Source organism: Vulpes lagopus, chromosome 8 (assembly GCF_018345385.1).
Source record: "Vulpes lagopus strain Blue_001 chromosome 8, ASM1834538v1, whole genome shotgun sequence".
Classification (NCBI taxonomy): Eukaryota; Metazoa; Chordata; class Mammalia; order Carnivora; family Canidae; genus Vulpes; species Vulpes lagopus.
This window is the reverse complement of record NC_054831.1, coordinates 114805292-114828150: the sequence shown is the minus strand read 5'-3', so window position 1 is coordinate 114828150 and position 22859 is coordinate 114805292. Positions and strand designations below refer to the sequence as shown.

Here is a 22859-nt window from a genome sequence, read left to right as displayed (position 1 = left end):
ACCTGCCACCTGATCCAGACTACGCGTGTTAGGTTTCTATGTGTCCTCTTTCCCAAGGGAAGCTGGGTCTGTGGTGTGCAGGTCCCCACAGGCCCCCGTGATCCCATGGGGACTCACATAGGGACACAACACCCTATGGGTGACGACAGTCTCCCCACCCCACCCCACCCCACCTCTGCCCCAGAGCCCCAGGCCGGGAGGAGAGAACCAGGCAGCCGATGCTAATCGCATGGATTCCCTTTATTGAACTGTACTAGTAACTGCAGTCAGATTAAGTCACATTTAAAAGCAGACCATCCAGTTGCACTGAAACCGATTATATTCATTACATAGTTTTAATCACTGTCCGGTGAACTGGCAAATCCAATCAAAGCATTAGTCTTTAATTAAAAAATTAAAAGGAAATATTCAGACAATAGCCAAGCAATCACATCACGATGCACAATTACCTAGAATTGCAATTAAAAAGTAGTTAACCGAAGGGGGGGGAAAGAAAAACAAGAAAGAAAAAAAAAAGAAGCAAAGGAAAAAAAAAAATCACACTAATCCTTTTTTTTTTTCTTTAAAAACTATCAATATAATACATGAAGGAACAAAGGACAATAGCCTCAAAAAGCGGGTTTCTCTAACTCTAGAAATGTAGTCTTCGGCGGAAACTCTAAAAGCACACTAGCTGTAGCAGGACAATAAAAAATACTGAGCATGGAATACTTTTAATCTCTGCCATTAATATTCATTTCCAGCTGCTTATAATAGCAGCGCCTCATGGCCAAATCATTAGAGTTTTACATCTGGGTTGCAAATGACACTTTGATTGGATGTAATGTTCAAATGGCCCTCCCCACGGCGTCTCCGGCAAGCCTTCTGCGGAGAGGTGTCCTGTCGAGCGGTCCCTCACTGTGCGTGCTGGCTCATCGTGTGGTTCTGCAAAGGCGAAGAAAGGAGACACGCATGAGGGCAGAAGAATGGAGAGCAGGCCCGGCCCCTCCCACTCGGTGCATTTACGCCGGGAGCCACAGAAAAGCGGCTCGATTATTACAACACAAAATGCAACCCGGAAAAAGTGCTCGGGGGACACAGCTGCCAAGACGCCACGTTGATCGGGGGCTCGGGGATGGGTTCCTGTTGCTGCCAACCTGGGCTCTCTAGAAATTGTTGTGTTGTTTTTTTTTTTTTTTTTTAAAGACCGTTCAGGTCTTACCACGGGACTGGCTCTAGGGAGGGCAAGGGGACATGCCAGGAGGGGGTGGCGGTGGCAGGAATTAAAAACAGCCTTGCTCACCTCTCCATCTCCCTTTTGCTCTGAGGTGGAGGAGGAGGAGAAGGAGAAGGAGGAGGAGGAGGAGGAGGAGGAGGAAATTATATCTGATCGCCTGCAGGCTCTCCCCAGACTCCCCCCTCCATCCCTCCTGGGAGCTGCTCCGAGCCTCGTGGAGGGAGACAGCAGATGTGCCACGCGGCTCTCCGGCCAAGAAACACCCGAGTGGCACAGACGTGCCGAGGCGGCGGGCGGCAGCGGTGCCTGCGGCCGAGGACGGGTCACCCGGCAGGGAGGGCGCTGGAGGAGGCAGCCTGCCAGTCCGGGCACGTGAGCAGCTCCGGCCAGAGGCGTGTGCGGTCTGCCCAAGTCCCCCCAACCCACCCGGGGCAGCCAGGGCCCAGGTGGGCCCCTCCGGCCAAACACCTCCCTCTCACCGCAGCCCGGGGCACCTCTTCCCTCGGCCAGCAGGGTTGTAGGAGCCAGTGGCCTGGGGCGGGGGGTGGGATTTGGCCTCTAAGAGTGATTTTGTTTCTTTTCAGTGGTCCCTGTTTGAAATCCAGACCCATCTCATCAAAGCCTCAGGTAGTATTCAAGCTCTTGCCACCTGGAGAAATGAAGCAAAATGCACCCAGGGGACAGGAGCCCTGCTTGGAGCAGCACAGGACCTGCAGTCATAAGGAGCGAGGTCTGGGGGGGGGGGGGGGTGCTCCTGCCTCCCCCCACCCAGGAAGGGCAGTGACTCCTCTGGGGCCTGGAGCTGCCAGTCTGCAGCTCTGCCGATGACCACCAGAGGTCAGACGTGGCGCTGCGTCTCTCCTGGGCTCCAGGTAGAGCTGTGAGGGCCACCAGAGGATGTCCCATGCCCACAGCTTTGCAGCTTTGCGGGGGCACAGGAGGGGGCCTGGAGCACCCCCTACTCCGTGGCCCAGGCCCCCTGTGGCAGCCTCTTCCCACTGCCGGCACTGCTGCTGCCTCCGTGGTGATGTCACCAACTCTCGCGGCAAGCTCCGTGCCAGGGAGAGGCAGTGCCCTGTCCCCACACAGCAGATGCCTGCTGATACCCGCAGCACAGAGCGCCAACCACCGCTGTCCCCTTTCCTTGGGCTCCTGGGTATGGATCAAGCAAGCACACGTGCTACATGCCGTCAGAGGTACATTTGTCTCAATCCTCACAACAGCCTTACAAGGTAGGACATGGTAAGATGAGGAAATGAGGCTCAGAGAGGCTCAGTGACGGATTCAAGGTCATCCAGCTGGGAATCAGGCAGGGTTGAACCAGGCAACTGGAATCCAAGAAAGCCAGGGCCTGGGGCGAGAAGGTAGGCTTCCAGTGCCCTGCAACTCCTGGGCATTCCAGTCCACGGATCATCCACACTCCACACCGGGCATGAGGACAAACTCTGCCAGCGTGGCCTGGCACCTCGGCGGGGGTGCCACGGACCCAGAGGCACAAGGCAGGTTGTCTGAGGCCACAGATGGGATGCGGCGGTTTCCATGGGAACGCCCACCCTCCAGCCGAGGCACCTCTCCCTGCACTTGTGTGAGCACAGGCAGCCAGTCCTGCGGGGAGCCAGACCCACCCTACAGCAAAGCATGCACCCAGCTTCCAAGCCTTTGGTGATTCAGTTCTCACCTCCTCTCTCCTCCCTGCCAAGCAAGCCACGCTTGGAGTCCTCTGGGCACATGGTCACATGCCACCCCTCCCTGCAAGCCCCTCAAGGCACTTCCAACCCACCTTCCACACATCTATGTGCCTCCCAAGTACAAGCCTAGTGTGCTCTGCTGAGTTGCAGACAGGAAGGCATCACCTCCCTTCTCAGCCCCACAGTCCTTAGCCCGGGCAGGGCACACAAGGCCCAGTGGTGACATGGCAGGCACAGCTGCCCAGCCAGGAACGAGTAGGGGTCTCCCCCTGCCCCCCTGCCAATAGCCGGTTGATTAACAGTGCCATGTGGCCGGTGCTATCTGAGTGTGGTCAGGTCCTTCTTTATGTAGGAGGGAGTGGGGGGTGGTGGGGGGTGGGAAGGACGGAGGAGGTGGATAAACATACACAGTTCTTTTTCTGTCCTCGAATTATGGTTGCACCACAAAGTAGACATTGTAAATATTTTTTAAGGAATCAATGGAAGGATAAATATACAACTAAGTGTATGGGTAGGAAGTACATATGTGGAAAGGGGAGAGAGCATTCTGAGTGGAAGGCGCAGCACAGACAAAGATATGGAGGCTCGAATGAGCCTGGCAAACACAGGCCCCGGTGGGATGACCCCCGCAGAGGTCACATGGCAGCCTGGGAGGGGTTCAGACTGAGACGGTGGAGGCCCTGGATGCCCCTGAACGTGGACTGTTCCATAAGCAGCTGAAAGCCAGAGACGATATCTGATCTCTACAAAACGCTCAAGGACCACCCGCCACCAGCACAGGCAAACGGAGGTATCCCAGGATCTGTGGATAATGAAACAGCCTCTTGCCAGGATGCCAAGAACAGGGCCAGTTTAACACACGTGGTCCACACCGGCTCCTCCGCGGGCTGCTGGCAGAGAAATCCAGGAGGCGGGAAGCTATGCTGAGGACCACTGGTCAGGAAAATATGAGAATAGATGCCACTTCTCAGGTGAAAACTGCAGTGGGCCTTTCCTCTTGAGGAGCAATAGCAGGCAGTTCTTCAGTTAGACTCAAGAAAGGACTTCCGCCGAGAGTTCTGAGACAGAAGGGTAAAACTTCCTTCCCTTAAGTTCTCTAAGAACAAAAGCCCAGGATGTCACAGCAGATGGAAATGTCGAAACTTGATGCCCCAAGGGGGCCAGGCCCCAGAATTCATCCAGCATTGCGTTATTAACTACCTGCTGGATGCTCTGCTCTGGGCCAGGCACAGTGCGGGGTAGGGGAAGACTCCAGCTGGGCCCGGCCCTCTCAAGGGGCCTGATGGGGGGGGGCGGGGGAGGGGGGGCGAACTCAAGACACAGACACCCAAACGTTTGTGCAGGATTAATGGGGCAGATGGCGGCTCAGCGAGAGAGAACCGGTCCGTGCCACCCAATAAGTGTGTGCGCTGGGGGGTGCTGAGGAGGCCAGGTGTTCGGCCGGTGAGGGCATCCGCTCCTCCACGAGCTGAGGGCAGTCTCTGGGAGGGCAGAGGGGGTGCGGGGACCCGTCACCAGGACTCACCAATCACCCCAAACACCTGTGCGTGGAGCGGCTCCTGGCAGAGCCATTGCCGATCGGCACAGCTGAATAAACCCGAAGACCCGCAGCTCCTACCCTGCGGCTCGGAGCCGTGGTTCGGGGGGCGGGGGCTTCATCAAGCCATCTTAGAGTCCCTTCCACCCTCCCGGCTCTCACAAGGGCATTTGGCTTAATGTCTATTTCTCTATTTATGCCTGTGCTATATTTAGCCCCTTCGGAGAAGGAAGAAAATCGTTTTTTAAAGATACTACCAACCCTGCAGATAAACACTTCCCGGCACCATAAAGGCCGGGGATGGGGTGGGGGTGGGAGCCAGGAAGGACTGGAAGGCGCCCAGAGGGGAAGCCTGGCATCCACAAGGGCCTCTCTGCCTGCCAGGGAGACGCAGGTGTGGGCCGAGAAGCAGGTGAGAAAAATAAAACGGGGGGAAGGGAGGGAGGCGACGGGGGGCATTGGGTTGCGGCCGAGATGCATTCCCTCAGCAGAGTGCATGCGGCTCTCGTGGAGAGAGGTTCCTGCTAGGGCCTGTTTCGGGTGCCTATGCGTGGCGCACTGCGTCACCTGCCCCGGGGACACAAGTTAGTGATGGGCGAGGATGGCGTGCCATCGGCGTCCGGGGTCCTGCTGAGACCTCTCTCCCTGCAAGTTGTCCGTTGCCAGCAGAGCGCTCAGGCCCAGGAGCCCTTTGTTACGGGTCTGCATTCACTTACCTGGCCACTCATTCATTCAGCAAACCTTCACTGCATCCCTGCCAGTTGACAGCCACCATGCTTGTCGCTGGGTGTTTAGCAGCAAAATGACCCTGATCTAGAGCCCAAGCCAGGGTGTGTGTTGGGCACACAACGAACATGGGAGGAGCATGGAGCCTGTTGCTGGACCTTCCTTCCCCAAAGGCTGATGCACACTTGAATGGGCCAGTCCGAGCTTCTGGCCTGGTCCCATTCTGGTTCCACCCAAACCAGGAGGCGTCCCTCACTCTAGGCCTCACCATGATCACACATGCGCATGTGCACACCATCATAACCCTCCCTGGTCCACGAGAGCGGTTTCTTCTCGAGGTCCGGGCTCTGTTTTCTGTCCCTTGATCTGGGACCCTGCTTGGTCTCCTCTTGACAGCCACCCACCACAGTGTTGAGTAGGGGAGACTAGAGGTGCTGGCCACCCGCTGGCCTGGGAGACACGGTCTGTGAAGCAACAGGAGACTTCTCCACACACCCTGAGATGCATAGGCTGGAGAGGACTTCTCTCACTCTTGGATATCACCATTAGCCACTCCTCCTGTGCTCCAGCTACTCTGGAACAAAGTGCCTGGAAGGTCCTAGCATCTCACCTGGCCCTGGGTGATCACAAGGAGGAGGACGCCTTGGAGGGCAGAGAGGAGTAGAGTCTTGGGTTTGAATCCTGACTCTGCCACCTAATAGCCACGTGGCCTGAGGCCAATTCCTTGACCTCTGGGGGTTGGCAGAGGGAGGGGTGGTGATAACAGAGCCTCTTCCTCAGAGGCCCTGAGGATTCAGGAAATAATGTGCATGGACTCCTCCCAGGCCTGGCCAGGAGAAAGTGCTCCATAAATGGTATCCTTGAGAGCCTTCTTGAACAGGCAGGGAGCTCAGTGCAAGAAGGGCTGTTTGTTCCCTCCTTGGGTCCCTGGGCCGCCTTGGAAGTTTGATGGTCTGAACACTGTGCCTCTTGCAGCTCCTCCTCCACGGGGAAGGAGATGTCGGGAGATTGGATGCTTTCGACCCTGGAGCGGCAGGCGTTGGCCACAGGAGTTGTCCCCTCCCCACAAACCCCCTGGCCACAGCCTCAGTAGTCACAATCCACTGCTCTCCACCCCACCAGGAGACAGAGTGGGGTATCTGGTGGGAGGGGGCGGTGCAGGGAGACTCTGTGGGGGAGGAAGGTATGTGCTCCTCCATTTATTCACCCACTCATTCGCTCATTCCTTCTTCCACAGCTGTTCACAGAGTCCCCGGATGTCAGGCCCCAGCTGTGCACTGGCATATAGAGTTTGAGGCTCCAGTTCTCTGGAGGAGCTCACAGTTCCACGGGGAGACCCTCACTCTCAAGGGGCACCAGAGAAGGAGGCTCTCGCATCCCCGTGGCAAATTAAGGATGCAGGAACGCTTAGCAGCCACCCACCAAACGTCCCTCCCTCCGTCCCCTGCAGAACCCACCTGGCTTCACCTTGACTCTACATCACCTCCCTCTGGTTCGACGTTGGGAAAGAGGCTGCGGTCAATGCCCTGTCTCCCCACTGCCCACCACTAGGCCGCTCCCGAGTGGGCCGCAGCCATGGTGGCTCTCGTGAGGCTGGCTTTACAAAGAGCTGTCTCCAGGAGCCAGGACCAAGTCCAAGAACCTGCCTTAACCACGGGAAGATGTTCCCTCTGTTTGCAGGGGAAAAGGTAGACGCTTCAGGCTGACACTGCAGCCTGTGTTCCAGCTAAGTGGGATTCTGTTTGGTCATTTAACAAACACGGAGCCCAGTGTACGCAATGCAGTGGGCAGAAGATAGAATAAGCCATATCCTGGCCATTTACAAGCTCGTGGCCAGAGGAGGGGGTGACATTTCATAAAAAGGGACTAAGGAGAGAGGACTTTTGACTGGCACGTACTTAAGGAAGAAGCTGGCTTTCCAGCTGCCCTTTGAAGATGGCTTGGTTGGGTTTGCACTGTGGTATGTGTGTGTGCACGCGCACGTGAGCACAGAGATAGCTCTCCAAGGAGGACGATCCTCCCCACCACCCCGGGGAATGGCCCGGAGGTGCCAATGATACGGATAATCATCACAGCTAACATGTATCCTGTGCTCACTGTGTGCCAAGCATTATTCTCCACCCTTCATTATAGGAACTCACGAAACCTCATAACCACCCTGAGAGTTAAGCACGACGACTATCCCTATTTTACAGATGAGAAAACTGAGGCAGCGAATGACGAGCGCTGAGGTCCTGCAGCTGCTGATGGCTGTGCTAGATCTGCACCCATGCAGTCTGTGTGTAGAGCACACGCTTACCCACGGCGCCGTTCTGCTTGTGAAATGTAGAAAGCACAGCATATGCTGAGGGAACAATGAATAATTCAGCTTGGCAGAAGCACAGGGTATGTGCCATGGAGACAAGCCTGGAAAGGAAGGTGGGGGCCTTATTGATGAGACTCCATGATGCGAGACGAGGCAGCTCGCCCTTAAATCTGGGCCATGGGGAGCCATCGAAGGTATTTGAGCTGTGGAGTTACAGGAAAGGCAAGGAACAGGGAGACGCTCTCATCTCCAGCCAAAAAGGTGTACCAGCAGGGCCTCCGTGCCTCCCACCGCCCTCGGCTCCCTCCCTGGGTTCGCCTCCCCTCTGCCACCCAACACTCGAGTTATACCTTTCCCTTTGGGAGGGCACAGACGCAGGCAGCCCTGCTTCCCTCTCTGCTGTGTATCACCTGGGCAGCCCCTCTCTGCTAGTGAGCACTTATTTTTAGAAGCGTTTGACAATCGTCCAAAGGTCTAAGACGAACAGATGGCCTGTCTTAAAGGCTCGTATGTTCGCTAGTTTGCACTTCTGACAAACGGTAAGCGCACTCGAGAGCACGCCATAAACAGCACTGAATGAATACTCAGAACACAATTTAGCTAATGCACGTCATTAAAATTAGGAGTGAGTGATGGCCAAGGTTCCCTCTAAATGCCTGCCCGGTGATGCAGCCGCTCCCCCGGCGCCCCGGGCCATGACGCATACGCACCCCGTGTTCCCCCTCGGCCCCCATCCAGCGGGGCCGCATCTGTATGACGGCACGGCAAGGTCTGCCCTGAGAAGCGACACCCCTCCTTGGCATCGGGGTCCTGGGTGAAGCTAGTGACCCACTGGCCCAGGACGAAGCCCCAGAATGTCCTCGGACGCAAAAGCAGCTCCCTCGGTGCTCTGGGACGTGCGTGCGGCTTTCCCAGTCCTGTCTCCCAGACAGCGAGACGGCTGTCGTCTGCCACTCTCGAGCAGCAGGAAGTGAGCGTCGCACCCGCTTAGCCGGGGAAGTCTGTCTCTGTCTCTCGGGTGAGAGCCTCAATTCATCCGGAACTCCCGGCCTGCAGGGAGATTCCAACTTCCAGGGAGTCACAGGGTTGGCTTGCGGGGAGGATGTGATTTCTTGGAGAACCATCTGCAAAAGTAGACTTGGAGCTTCAAAGTCACCCGGGGACCCGGGACAGGGAGCTGTAGGACCCGACTGCTTTTGCTGGAGGTGTCCCCAGGGGACTGACCACTGGGTTTCTGGAGTCCCAGTGGTGGTGGGAGGGTGGGCGAGTGCCCCTGTCCAACACCCTGCAGCACCCAGGACACAAAAGACCCCAGCAGGTGGCCTGGCCCATGACCAATTCCATGAGTGGGAAAAGATCTTCCTTTGAGTGAAAACGTGAGAGAAAAGGTTGTTGTGGGGAGAAAAACAGCCCAATGAATTCCCAAAGGGGCAGGTTCTGTACTGCTGTGCTTTGGAAATAAAACCCACTGGAGGATAGATTCAAAGGAGGGAACCTGCAGCCTTCTAGGAGGACCGCAGGCCGTAAACAGGCTCCCATTCGGAGTCACCCAACAAAAGACAGAAACTGATAATGCCCGTCTGGAGGGACAGTAGGCTTCAGAATGCAAATGTGCCCAGTCACTTTTTGTGTGCAGAGCATCACAGGCCAGCAACCAGGTGACTTCAGGTAGTGGCTGCATGAAAGAAAGCAGGAGTTTTGTGGCTGGTGTACATCAGGGATGCTTAGGGATCTGTCCCACCTCAGCAGCCCAAGTCACCCTGACCATGAGTCCTGCATTAATTTGCTGCCACTGGGGATGCCTGGGTGGCTCAGTGGTTGAGTGTCTGCCTTCGGCTCAGGTCGTGATCCCGGGGTTTCAGGATCGAATCCTGCATTGGGCTCCCCAGGGAGCCTACTTCTCCCTCTGCCTATGTCTCTGCCTCTCTGTGTGTGTCTCTCATGAATAAATACATAACATCTTAAAAAAAAAATCTGCTGCCACCAATGTTGCCATTTTTCCAGAGGCAGAAGGGGTCCCCAGTGGCTGGCAACCTTTGAGTCAGGGTACGTAGCAGACTCAGGGCTAAGGACTGAGAATCAAGGATTCTGGGCCAGGTGACCATAAGCCTGGTCTCTGTCTGGACCTCTGTTCTGTCGTGGAGGGGACATTGCACTGTCCCGTCAACCTCCTGTGTCACTGGAAAGTCCATTCTGACCACATCAGCCAAGTAAGTACCTGCTTGGAACCGAGACCTTAGGGTACAGCTCATCTCCAATATGAATTAAAATCTACCCTCTTGACAGAACATGAGAGACACTTAACTCTGGGAAACGAAAAAGGGGTGGTGGAAAGGGACGTGGGCTGGGGGTTGGGGTGACTGGGTGATGGGCACTGAGGGGGGCACTTGACAGGATGATCACTGGGTGTTATGCTATATGTTGGCAAATTGAACTCCAATAAAAAATAAAATTAAAAAAAGAGAAAAAAAATCTGCCCTCAAAGAGCCCGAGTCAGACCCCTAAAAGATATGACTACAGCCTGCTGCAGCAGAGCAGGAACCCAAGCACACACACCACGTTGGGGCCTGAGGGCAGATGAACCAGATATTCTGAAACTCCATCGAAATGGCTCTGGGTGGACAGGTTCCCGAGACCAGAGAGGGTCTCTCTCCCCAATCTCAACCTGTGCATGTGTGAATCACAGACCGCACACGGAACACTTCGGAAAGACTGAGGCATCCTGTCAGTGGAGGCACCAAACTCACAGCAAATGTAGATGTCTGGAAAAATAGCAGCTGACATCCAGGAGACCCAGCGGTGGTGGTGGGCTCCTCTGACTGTGTGCAGCCAGCCCGGACAGAGGCCCCCAAACTTGGGGCAGGGGCGCGGCTACCAAGTCCACCCTGCAAGTGAGTGCAGCCCAGGATGGGTGCAAAGCAGTAAGGTATGGTGGGGACTGAGTCATCCAAAGAACCCAAGCCTTGTTGGAAAGGGGCAGTCCTCCTCACATCTGGTCTAGGAAACCAGATTTTAAAAATACATAGTGGCTCAGTGGCTTAAGTGTCTGACTCTTTATTTCTACTCAGATCATGGTCTCAGGGTCGTGAGATCAAGCCTTGTCCTGGGCTCTGTGCACATGGAGTCTGCTTGGAAGTCTCTCTCTCCCTTTCCCTCTGCCCGTCCTCTCTCCTTGTCTTAAAATATATATATATATATATATATATATATATATATATATATATATATATAATGTCCCAGGGCACCTGGGTGGCTCAGTTACGCATCTGCCTTTGGCTCAGGTCATAATCTCAGGGTCCTGGGATCGAGCCCCACACTGGGCTCCCTGTTCAGTGGGGAGTCTGCTTCTCCCTCTGCCCCTGACTTGTGCTCTCTCTCACTCAAATAAATAAATGAAATCATATATATATATAAAACATCTTAGTGTTTAAAGCACTATTCAGGCCAATCGAAGAATGTTTGCAGGTTGAATCTGCCCATAGGCTGCCAGCTTAGGGCCTCTCATATTTTGTGAGGACCTCAAGATACCCCAAACATCTTCCAGCACACTGGCCGGGCGGACACCCTAGGGCCAGAGTGGAGGTAGCAGTAGCGACACCACATGCACCCCATCGTTTAAGGTCCTCACCCCAGGGAATAGGATCGTGGAACCTTGCATAGCTACATTCTGAAGATGAAGAAGGGGAGTAGAAGATGAAGTTGAGGCCAGAACTGTCCTGTGTGTCCCATGTACCGCTGTCTGTGGGTGCATCCCCACATGCAGCTGAATCTTTCCTGGTGGGCCAGGTGCGTGCAAACCAGGGAAATCTCCTTCCCCAGAGCCACACAGGAGCCCCAAAATAGCCAGCTCGGAGAGTGGGACCAGGCAGTCAGTCCTCCTTCAACCACTCAGGCCAGCCCAAGTGTGCCCTATCCACCTACTGAAGAGTCTACTAGATAATTATCCCTTTGTGCCTTCCTTTCTCCCAAAGAACTTAGGAACCCTCCCACCCATCACCCACTAACAGTATCTCAGGCACTGTTGGGGGGACTGCCCCTTGGGGTGCTTGTGAATGCAACGTGGTACAACAGAGCTCCTCTTACGTCCCACACTTGCATACACTTGACCCACACACAGTCCACACTCCACAGTCACACATATACTCACACTTACTCACAGATACCCATAATCACATACACACACACATACACTCACAGATAACTCACAGTACAGACACACAGATTCACATATGTCCTAGACACACACGCACACACACACATGCACTCCCAGATACCCTGCAATCCCAGGCACACACCTGTACACACACACTCACAGATACACGCACACACACACAGACATTACACTGACAATTTGCTGCAAAGTGGATCAGGGGCTGGTTGTCATTCTTGGCATTTTGTCTCCCCTGGGTGTGCAGCTGATCTGTCCACACTCACACCACCAGCAGAACTGAAACTCAGAACAGCAGGACCCCTCTGGAAGCCCCCGCCTGCCCATGACCTGGGTTCCCTCGGGGGATCTCTCTCCTTGGCCATGGGAGCAGAGAAACTCATGTGCCCATAAGAGGCATAGCCCGGGGTCTCTCCTCGAGGAGCAGGTATTGGGGAGAGTTCTGCTTAATCCCCTAGGGGGGTCCCCCCACACCTAGAACTGCATATCCCTGCCCACAGTCCTGCCAGAGCTCCCCACACAGGCCATCCTCACTGCCCTGCACACTCCCCCAGCTTCCCAAGGCCCCATCCCCTCTGATCTCTGTCCCCTCAGAAAGGCCTTCCCGCCTTCTCAACAAGGGGCCACCCATCCCAGTGCAGCTCTGCACCCACACAGCTGTCCTCCTAGCACCTTCCTCAGCCTGCAAGAACCTGGTTGTCCCCCTGCCAGGAGAATGCCCTCATCGGCCATGCAGAGAGACCCCATCTCTTAATTCTCTGCCAATCCCCTCACATAGGCTCAGAGCCTGTACCTGCTAAAACCTCAGCGAGCATTTCTGAGATGACAGCCAGCAAGCGACGGAGGCGAAGCACAGCCTCCACTGGCAGGGTCAGGGAGAGAAGAAGGAACAGAGTTGCCCCCTCCTCCGAGTCCCTTGCCCCGCCCTGCCCAGGGCACTGAACGCTTTTCTCTTAAAAGCAGAGGGATCCTTTGAAGACATTATGCTAAGTGCAACGAGCCGGTCACAGAAGGACTAATGCTGTATAATTCCACTTCTGTGAGGTTCCCAGAGTAGTCAAATCCAGAGAGAGAGGGAAAAGGAGACTGGTGATTCCCAGGAGCTGAGTGGGGGGGGGGCGTTAAGTGTTCAGTGGGGACAGAGTTTCAGTTCTGCAGGAAAGTGTCCTGGCTGGTGCTGCTGGGTGCACAACAAAGGGAATGGCCTTAGCGCCACTGAAGCGTTCACTCGAACATGGTTAAGATTGTAAATTTTACGTTACGTATATTTTACCACAATTCAAAAAAAAAAAAAAACTGGTTGGGATCATATAGGCTGGGCAGGCAGGTAGGAAGGAGAGGAGAGAGGTCTCGTGCTACAGAGACAGCCAAGGCGCTCAGGGCCCATCCTGAGCTATGGCCCTCACGACTCTGGCTCCAGGCTTGGAAGCAGGAAGCTGTACAGGCTGTAGTAGCGAGATGCAGCCTATGGAGGCCTTGGCCGGATGGCGGGGGGTGGCAGCTATCGCAGCATCCAGGGGACACGTCGCCTGCCAAGTGAGCCCTGGCTGGCGTTGGGTGCAAGACCTTCTCTGCTTCTGTGCTGTACCAGCCTTCCCAGGCAGTGACTGCGCGTGTGCTGTAGTCGATGGCACGGCTTCCAGGGCCAGGCCACGTTAGGACAGGGGACCTCAGGAGACTCTACAACTAGGGGCCCTCTCCCCTGAACGCAAGGGCCCGAGGCATGCTGCAGCAAAGCCCTCCTGGAAATCTCGTCCAGAGGACTGGAGCTCTGACAGCTTTCAGACCCTGCCGGACAGAAGTGCCCGTGTTTTCTCTGCTCTGTGCCTGGAGAGATGGGAAGGTGAGTGTGAGGCACAAAATGAAACATTTTGCCATTTTGGGGGGAAAAACGTGGACAGGATTGTCCCTTGATTGTCCCTTGAAATTTTCTGAAATCTTTCCAGGCCTGTAACACTTGAAATTTTTATTCATTAAATTTGGATGAGAAAACCCAGCTCTTCATATGGTCATCATATTTCACAAGCCAAAAACCAGGACAAGTAGCCAATGGCTAGGACGCAATACTTGAAATCAAAGCTGTCCTGGAAAATCTAGGTCACACGGCCACTAATTATACAGAACACATATGTTCAGGTCCCTAAACTAACCCAGGGCGTTTAGGTTTTATAAATGATATTTTAAGACTTTGATCATATCCATTTCTACTTTCCTCCAAATTTTTGCTAAAACAGAAACTTTCCTATGTTACCAAAATTTCTAGAAAATTAACCTCTGTGGATGGAGAGCTGTTCTGGTAGATATTCTGAGGTCCCCCTCAGAAAACATGGCCCATCCCCCCCAATGGCTTCCGGAGCCCACATGGCCCAGCTCCCTTCACTGATGGACCCCCAGGCTGCAGGGCAGGAGTTCTGAAGGTGGACCTAATTTGCTGTGATGAATTGTGTGCATGCCCCAGCAATCAAAACTGCAGCTGAGACCGATTATATTTAATGATTGCGATGGTTCTTGTGGAAACACATCAGTGTATATACCTCTGCCCAATCAAAGAAGAAGTCCAGCCTGGCACGTGGCAAAGAGTGATCCCTGCCACCCAGAATGGGAAGAGCCGCCCCCTCCTCAGGAGCTGGTCCCACTGACAGAGCTGAAGAACACTGGGGCCCAGCATGCAACGCCTTGTCTGCCCTTCTTGTCTACACTCAGTTTCCAACCCAAATGTGGGCACATCATCACTGCCCACACACCTGCCCCATCATGGCCTTGTGGGTCTCCCCTGTACCTTCCCTCCCCCCACCAGACAGAAGTCGCTGGTTTCCAGGAGGCAAACCAAGAAACATCTACATCCCCAGTCTGTCCCACCCCTCTCAATTGACTGGAAGGGTGTGTGTGTGTGTGTGTGTGTGTGTGTGTGTGTGTGTGTGTTTTCATATGCAGTTTTAGGGTGGAAAGAAAGGTGGGCAGGTAAGCACGGAATTAAGAGCATATATGGAAGGTGACATGAAAGCAGTGTAGTTCCTGGAACTTTCTTAGTACTTGATACTAATGGATGTGTAGCTGGCTGGCTGGCCAAATGGATGGACGGAAGGAAGATGGATGGCTGACCGATGGGTGGATGGCTGGCTGGATGGCTGGGTAGACAATGGATGGGAGGATAGATGGCGGGATGGTGGATGGAAAGACAAATGAATGGGGGACCCCTGGGTGGTTCAGCGGTTTGGCGCCTGCCTTCAGCCCAGGGCCTGATCCTGGAGACCCGGGATCGAGTCCCACGTCAGGCTTCCTGCATGGAGCCTGCTTCTCCCTCTGCCTGTGTCTCAGCCTTTCTCTCTGTGTGTGTCTCTCATGAATAAATGAATATAATCTTTAAAAGAAAAGAAAGACAAATGAATGGATAGAAGAGTGGATGGATAGCAGATGCATGACTAGTAGGAGAAAGAGGAGAGCATGAATACATAAGTAGGTAGGAGGGTGGAGGGGGTGGTGGAAAGACAACGGGCTTTGGAGTCCAAATCCCACTTTAGTCACTTACTGTACCTGTGACCTTAGACAAGTCACTTTGTTTCTCAAAGTTCCTGTTTCCTTGCCTGAAAAGTGGGATGAATAGCACCCACTCATAGCCTTGTTATGAGCTCCAAATTAGATAACATGGACACAGCGTTCACAACACGTACAATAATATACAGACGTTCAATATTGTCATAATCAATACCAACCACGAGGTTCTTCCATCATTGTCAACTCGAAAGCATGGATGACCCCACACTTCTGATGTGGCGCCGTCAGAAGGAAGGATGGAGGAGACTAAGGTGGTGCCCTGGGTCAGGGACACAGCTGGTGGACAGTGCATCCAGGTCTGGCTTCAGGGTATGGGGGGACCAGTCACTGAGCCACACTTGCCTCCCCTGCTCAAACATGCAAACTATGCAGGTGGCATACACTCCCCATTTCTGCCCCTGGGACCCTCTTTTCCTTGCAGGTATCCTATACTTTATTGTCCTTCCCAAGCCTCAGCTTTCTGGTCTGCAAAATGGCGAGAGTAAAGGGCACTCCTCGTGGTACCAGGTTGTTGAAGCGCCAATGGGATAATACTTACCAACCAGGATGTGTTGCAGCAGGAGCCTGAGACTCAGAGCCCAGGTGGGTAAGGAACCAGGTGGGACAGACCAGGTGGGGTAGTGCTGAACTGGGGAGCACATCCCTGTGTCTAAAAGGGTACAGCTGGTTGCTGCCACACAAAAGTGTGGTCCAGGGTTTTCTAGGTCTGATTTGCAGAAAAATCAAGAACTCTAGCCATTTAGTGGGGTGGTAAAGAGGACAGAATCTGGGGCTGGTGGCCTGGGCCCAGCACTGACCAGCTCTGTGGCCTAGGGAGACTGCCTCTCTGTGCCTCAGTTTCCTTACTTTAATAATAGAGGCATTAACACTGTCTGCTGCTCAATAAGCACTATATGTTAGCCACTGTAATTACAGGAAATCCCCATTTTTGACACACAGATCACCATTTAAAGATTTCAATATCCCTGGCCATGGCCTCTAAGTTTTCACTCCATGAGGCAAAAATGTTCAATGTTACTATGGTAATAACTTTTCATGGTGTGTTACTCCTCCCCTCAGTGGGAGAGGAGGCTGCCGGGGTCCTTCTCCATCATTCTGGAGCACTTGATGGGGGGAAGGAGTTGGCACACTTTCATAGCCCCCTGGGAACTCCAATCCCTGCTCCAGACAATTTCAGCATCTTGTGTCCCCCTCACCATACCTCCTTATCAATGTGCTATTTTTTTAAAAGATTTTATTTATTTATTCATGAGACACACACACACAGAGAGAGAGAGAGAGAGGGGCAGAGACACAGGCAGAGGGAGAAGCAGGCTCCATGCAGGGAGCCCGACGTGGGACTCGATCCCAGGTCTCCAGGATCATGCCCTGGGCTGAAGGCAGCGCTAAACCGCTGAGCCACCGGGGCTGCCCTCAATGTGCTATTTTATCCAAGACCCAAAGAATATAAGATGCTCCAGTATTTGATGCAACACAGTGAACAAAAGAAATGACTAATTCAAGTATAACACACACGTGAGCCAGTCCAGTTTATGAGGTGTTACGAGAAGCTGTGTGTCGCTGAAACGTGGTAATGCCTAACAACATATTGAGCTCCTTCTATGTGCCCAAACTGGGCCGCCAGGTCTCCATACATGATCCTTACACCTCCCGACTGTCACCATTTTACCGATGAAGCCACAGAGTCTCAGAAAGGAGAAGCGGCTCTTGCTACATCATACAACTGGTCAGAGGCAGGGCTTGGATTTGCGTCCAAACGGCCCAGGCTTCAGGCTGCTTCCTCTCCTCTTGCTGCCCCCTGCCCAGCCCCTGCCACCGAAAGGAGACACCGCACCAAACCTGTCACCACCTCCGCCCAGATCCTAGGACACAGGGCATCTCACTGCAGCCGTGGGCCAGCGCCCGCCAGTCCATGTTTGATTTTGTCTGAACTCCAGAAGCAGAGCGAGTGGGGCCACGTTCATTATTGACACAGCAAAATTAATTTCTGCCATCTCCTCCCTCCCCCTCCGTGCCCGGCCCCCACCCCTCGCCTCTCCCGTGAGCGCGGACGCACGGCTGCTGACTGGCGCTCCTGAAATGCCAACTTGCATTTCTCATCATTAATTTCTTTCTAAATGTCATTAGTAATTGTTCCTGCTCGACCAAAGAGCGCAATCCAGGCTTCCGCCAAGAGCACCCGGTTCTCGCCTCTCAGCTGGCGGGGGCCGAGCACCCCCAGCCAGGCCAGACCCCGGCACCCTTGCAGGAGGCAGCCAGCCCCGCTCCCAGCACGCTGCGTCGGCAGACAAAGCAGGCCTCGTGCTTAACAGGAATGGGCTCCACGACAGAAAGCCGCCGCCCGCGGAATTGGCAGAGTGCTTCGAGGCTCAGGCTCTGCCGCCAACCGGGCGGTCTGGGTTCAAGCCCCACCTCTGCCACTGCCTAGCTGTGCCTCAGTCTCCCTAGCTGCAAAACGGAAGAAGAACAGCGCTGACTTCATAGGATTGGCCGGAGGAGGAATCAGGAAGCTCGATGCAGAGGGCCCCCCGCAGTCCCCACAGGTGTCTCTGTTACCGTTATCCCCCACCTGACCGGGGTGAGGTCGGCTCTTACCAGCTGTGTGACGTGGCATGATATGGAGTCTCCCATCTGTGAGAGCCGGACATCACAGCAGCTCCACCCCAGGGCCGCCCCCCCGCCGGCTGGGCGCTGTGCCCCACATTCCACGAAGGCTGTGCTGCGCCCCCACAAGGAGCCTCCGCGTCCAGGGGAGGATGGTGAGCCTCAGACGGGAGGTCATATGCCCAAGGTCGCAGTGACAGCAAGAAGCAACTCTGAGATTCACCCCCTCCAGCCCTCAAGGCCCTAATCTTTGCTGAACGTGGGGCTGCCTCTTTGTCTAAGTCGGTGGGGGCTGGGGGCAGGGCTTTGTACAGCCAGCCTCCGGGAGCCTCAGACCCACCCGGCACCCACTGGTTATGTAGGATTGTCATTGTTCCTGAGAAACTGAAGGCATTTGGTCCGGGCTGGGACCGCGCCGGCAGGGGCTGGGCTCCCGGCACACACAAGGGCCGCTGGCTGGAGGCTCCTGGCAGCTCCTGGCAGCTCCCCCATGCCCATCTGTCGCCATGGCATGGTGCCCCTCTTAAGTTGGTTGGCCCCCCGCCCTAGGGCATGAATGACAGGCTCTGATGGGCAGACAGGCAGCCTGAGGCTGATTCCAAGTGCCATCTCTGCCCGGAGCCGGGCCTTGGGGGGAGCCCCCCCGTCCCCACCTGGGCCTCCACACACTTCACTGCTCATGCGGGCAGATCTTGGGTCTCGTGAGGGCATCTGGGTACACCCAGACACAAGCTCCTCCCAGGGCTTGATCCCCTCTTGCTCCTCTCAGCAGTGACCACGGTAGCCACTGCTCACCCCACCTGCCTGGAGTGAAGCCATATCACTCTCCTGCTTGCCCCTAGCACCCAGCACCCAGCACCCAGAGGCCTGTCCTTGGCTCCTAGGGGACTGAGAGTCCCCTTCAAGCCCACTGCCTCAGCCTCAGGACTGAGAACACAGATGTTAGTGTCAGGCTGCCTGGTTCATAGCTCTGCAACTCTAGCAGCTGTGCAGCCCGGGGGAGCCTCAGTTTACCCATCTGTGACATGAAGATCATAGGATGCCACACTTGTGGGGTCTCCATGAGGTCTCAAAAGACTACACATGTGAAGGGAGGTAACTGGGCTCCCAGGAAGCACTCAGAAAATACTGTCTCATTTTTACTATGTTGGGGTGAGTGGCTCAGGAGAATTAGGAGCCATCTGTGACCCCCACTCGTTCTCCCCAGACGCAGACCCTAAATAGCCACACTCAGCCCCTCAGGAGGCTCAGCCGTCCACAGCGGTCACAGTGGTAAGAGATGAAGATGCTGGAGACAGGGAAGGCTGTGCCCCACAGAAGAGTAAACAGATCAAGAGACACAGTGAGAGGGATCGCTGGGTGGCTCAGCGGTTTGGCGCCTGCCTTCGGCCCAGGGTGTGATCCTAGAGTTCGGGGATCGAGTCCCACATCTAGCTCCCTGCATGGAACCTGCTTTTCCCTCTGCCTGTGTCTCTGCCTCTCTCTCTCTCTCTCTCTCTCTCTCATAAATAAATAAAATCTTAAAAAAAAAAGAGAGAGAGAGACAGACACACACAGTGAGAAAGGAGGAAAGCCCAGGTGCCCCAAACCTCCTGTGATGTCACGGGGACATGTCAGGTTATGCGTAGCGTATGATGGAACTGGATGACACACCATATGTTATACTACATTATGCCACAAGCATACAGTCAACATTCGTTCTGTTTGTCATCTGTTTACTGTTCCTCTCCCCACAACATTTGAGGGACTTGCGCCTCCATGTGTCCCCAACACCTGCATACATCTGGCACAGAGAAGTTGCTCGGGAAATACTGTGGGCTACACTGAGCATATCATGCGTGACGGACTGAATGAACGAATGGACGAGGGAGTGAACCAAAGGCCTCCAGGCACCCAGACCACAGGCGCAAGGACACAGTAGTGGCAGGGGCTGACCAAACCTGTGCCTGCTGCTGGAGGCTCTGCAGGCACCACTACCTTTGGTCTCACCGACACCCACAGGAAGGAGCTGTCATTACCCCCCACCTACTGAGGCCCACAAAAGGTCAGTGACTTGCTCAAGGTCACAGAGCTGCTCCCAGGTTGCCTACCCATAGTGTGGGCTGGGTGCGGCCACACCGTGTTGTCACACCGAATAGAATCCACTCCGTGAGGGCAGCCCAGGTGGCTCAGTGGTTTAGCGCCGCTGAGCCTTCAGCGCGGGACCTGATTTTGGAGACCTGGGATCGAGTCCTACGTTGGGCTCCCTGCATGAAGCTTGCTTCTCCCTCTGCCTGTGTCTCTGCCTCTCTCTCTCTGTATCTCTCATGAAAAAATAAATTTAAAAAAGCTTTAAAAAAAAAAAAAAGGATGGAAGATAGCAGACAGATTTAAAAAAATATATTAAAAACAAAACAAAAAAAAAGAATCCACTCCGTGAAAGGCTCTGGTGTCCTGCCCTAGCGGGGAAGGCAGGACACACAAAGCGATCCTACCCTGGAATATGCCTTGGTCACCTGCAGGAAGCCTTAGGTTATTTTTTTTAATTTGTTACAGTTTACTTTTTTTTTAAGATTTAAAAAAAATTTTTTATTTATTCATGAGAGACAGAGAGAGAGAGAGAGAGAGAGAGAGAGAGAGAGAGAGAGAGAGGCAGAGACACAGGCAATGGGAGAAGCAGGCTCCATGCAGGGAGCCCGATGTGGGACTCGATCCCGGGTCTCCAGGATCACCCCCTGGACTGAAGGTGGCGCTAAACCGCTGAGCCACCTGGGCTGCCTGAAGCCTTAGGTTCTAAGTGCTTTTCACACCTGAGCGCTCCACCTTCATGCCCACCCAAATCAGTAGGTCTTACCCCATTTTATAGACAAGGACACTGAGGCCAAAGAGGTACCAATGTCTGCAATGGAAAATGATGGAACAAACTGGTGGCTACTCCAAAGCAAGCCACAGGTTCTCACTCCCTGGAACCGCTGCTGGGTGTCACCAGGCACCTCCCTGTTGCTCCCCGAGGCTAAGCCCGGCCGGGCCCAGCTCCCCCTGCAGCCGTGGGGTGGCAGGGACAGGGCTGCCTTTAAAGTGGGACGGAGGAAGATGCTCCTACTCACAGAGAACTCAGCCAAAGAGTCAAATGCTAAGTATGTGCCTAGAGCACTTTTAATTTTTAATTATTATTAGTTATAATTATCTGGCTGGATCTGACAGCACGAGCGCGCAGGCAAGGAAACTGGCTCCTCGGTTACCCATCTTATAAGGACCAGGAATTTGGGATGCCTGGGTGGCTCAGTAGTTGAGCATCTGCCTTTGGCTGAGGTCATGATCCTGGGGCCCTGGGATCGAGTCCTATATCAGGCTCTTTGCAGGGAGCATGCTTCTCCCTCTGCCTGTGTCTCTGCCTCTCTCTGTGTCTCTCATGAATTAATAAATAAAATCTTTAAAAAAAATAAGGACCAAGAATTTTAAAAATCTGGGCTCCTAGAATCTGCAACCCTAGATGACAACCCTCCTTCTTCTTCTCCCTTCCTTGTTTGTGTTCTCTTTCCTTTATTTTACTACTTTCTAGGAGCTCAAAAACAATGGTAATACATATAGGGAGAGATGGAGGGATGGATAGATAGATGGAGGGATGGACGAATGGATGGCCAGACTGATGGATGAATGGATGACAGAGGGAGTTTTACAGCCCAAAACTCACATATGGGCAGGAAGTCAGGTGTAAACATAGTTATTTCAATCTGCACTGACAAAGGGATCAAGGGGTTAAACCAAGGGCCAGAGAAGCTAAAGGAGCTAGAATCAGGGAGAGCTTCTCAGAGAGGGGACCACCTGAGCTGGGCCCTGAAGCCTGAGAGGAAAGGAAGGGTGTTCAAGTACAAGGATCAGCAGAGCAGCCAGGAAGCACCTACCTCGCTGAATAGACCAGGTGCATGAAGCAAGGTGTTCACCCACCTCCAGCCCTCTCCTCTGTTCCCTGGACATGTCTGTCCATGTCTCTGAATCTGCACTGGCTGTTCCCTTTCCCAGAAGGTCCCCAGCTTTTCCCCCACACTGGCTCCTTCACAAGCTTCAGGACTCTGTTGAAATGCCAGCCTTCTTTGGCCACCCAATCCTCAACATCCTCTTGCCCTTGCCCTGATGCATGCACACATGCACACACGCACACACACGCACACACACACACACACACACACACACACACTTATCGTTTTCCATCACCATGCAGTGTTATACTGTCCTCAAAATTCTACAGTTTGGAATGACCTAGTTCATGTATTTACTGACTTATCGATGGCATCTGCCAAAGAATGACAGCTGGGTGAGAACAGGGATCATATCTACCTGTGCACACTTGTGCCTTGGACCCCCATGATGGCACCCACCTACAGTAGGTACTCGGTGTATATTCTTTTTTTTAACAAAAGATTTTATTTATTTATTCACGAAAGACACACACAGAGAGGCAGAGACACCGGCAGAGGGAGAAGCCGGCTTCATGCTGGGAGCCCGATGTGGGACTCGATCTCGGGACTCCAGGATCATGCCCTGAGCCGAAGGCAGATGCTCAACCGCTGAGCCACCCAGGCATCCCCTCAGTGTATATTCTTAAATGAAAATGGAATGAGGGGAAGGGTCAACTCAAATATCCTCGAGGGCTAAGAAGGAAGGGTCCCAGTGGAGCTCAGAGCACGCCCCTAGCTCACAGACACCTCCCCCTGGCTGGGTACCAGGATTCAGCCTGGCAGGGCCCAGCTCACCCCATTGGAAGGGCTCCAGGTTGCTTGTTAGAATACCTAGCTCTGCTTTTAATCAATTGTAATCATTTAGCTGGAAGCGGCATGATTAGGCACACACAAGCAAACAGCGTGAGCTAATCCTTTAAATGCGCCCGCTCAACGCAGGGCTGGCCGCTTTGCCGCTGCAGGCCCCGGCTCGGGGAGCGCTTCCTGCGGCCCCTCACTTTGTCAATACAGGAGCCTAGATTCCAGGGCACAGGGCAGACCCACTGCTCCCCCTGGCCCAGCCCCGGCCCATCACGGAGGTCTGAGGAGCACAGGAACTCCCCCCGTCAAAGAGACCCTTTC

General features: G+C 54.1%; 1 protein-coding gene across 6 annotated transcripts in view; it reads right to left on the bottom strand.

The window, feature by feature from the left end:
* Positions 1–219: 219 nt before the first annotated feature.
* The window catches only part of ZNF423 (zinc finger protein 423), a 344771-nt gene continuing 322131 nt past the window's right edge, over positions 220–22859 (bottom strand). For all 6 annotated transcript variants that reach the window (XM_041766234.1, XM_041766233.1, XM_041766235.1 and 3 more), the window contains one exon: positions 220–924. In XM_041766234.1, coding sequence (XP_041622168.1) covers positions 895–924 — 30 coding nt within the window. In that variant the 3' untranslated portion in view covers positions 220–894. The remainder of the gene's footprint in view (positions 925–22859) is intronic.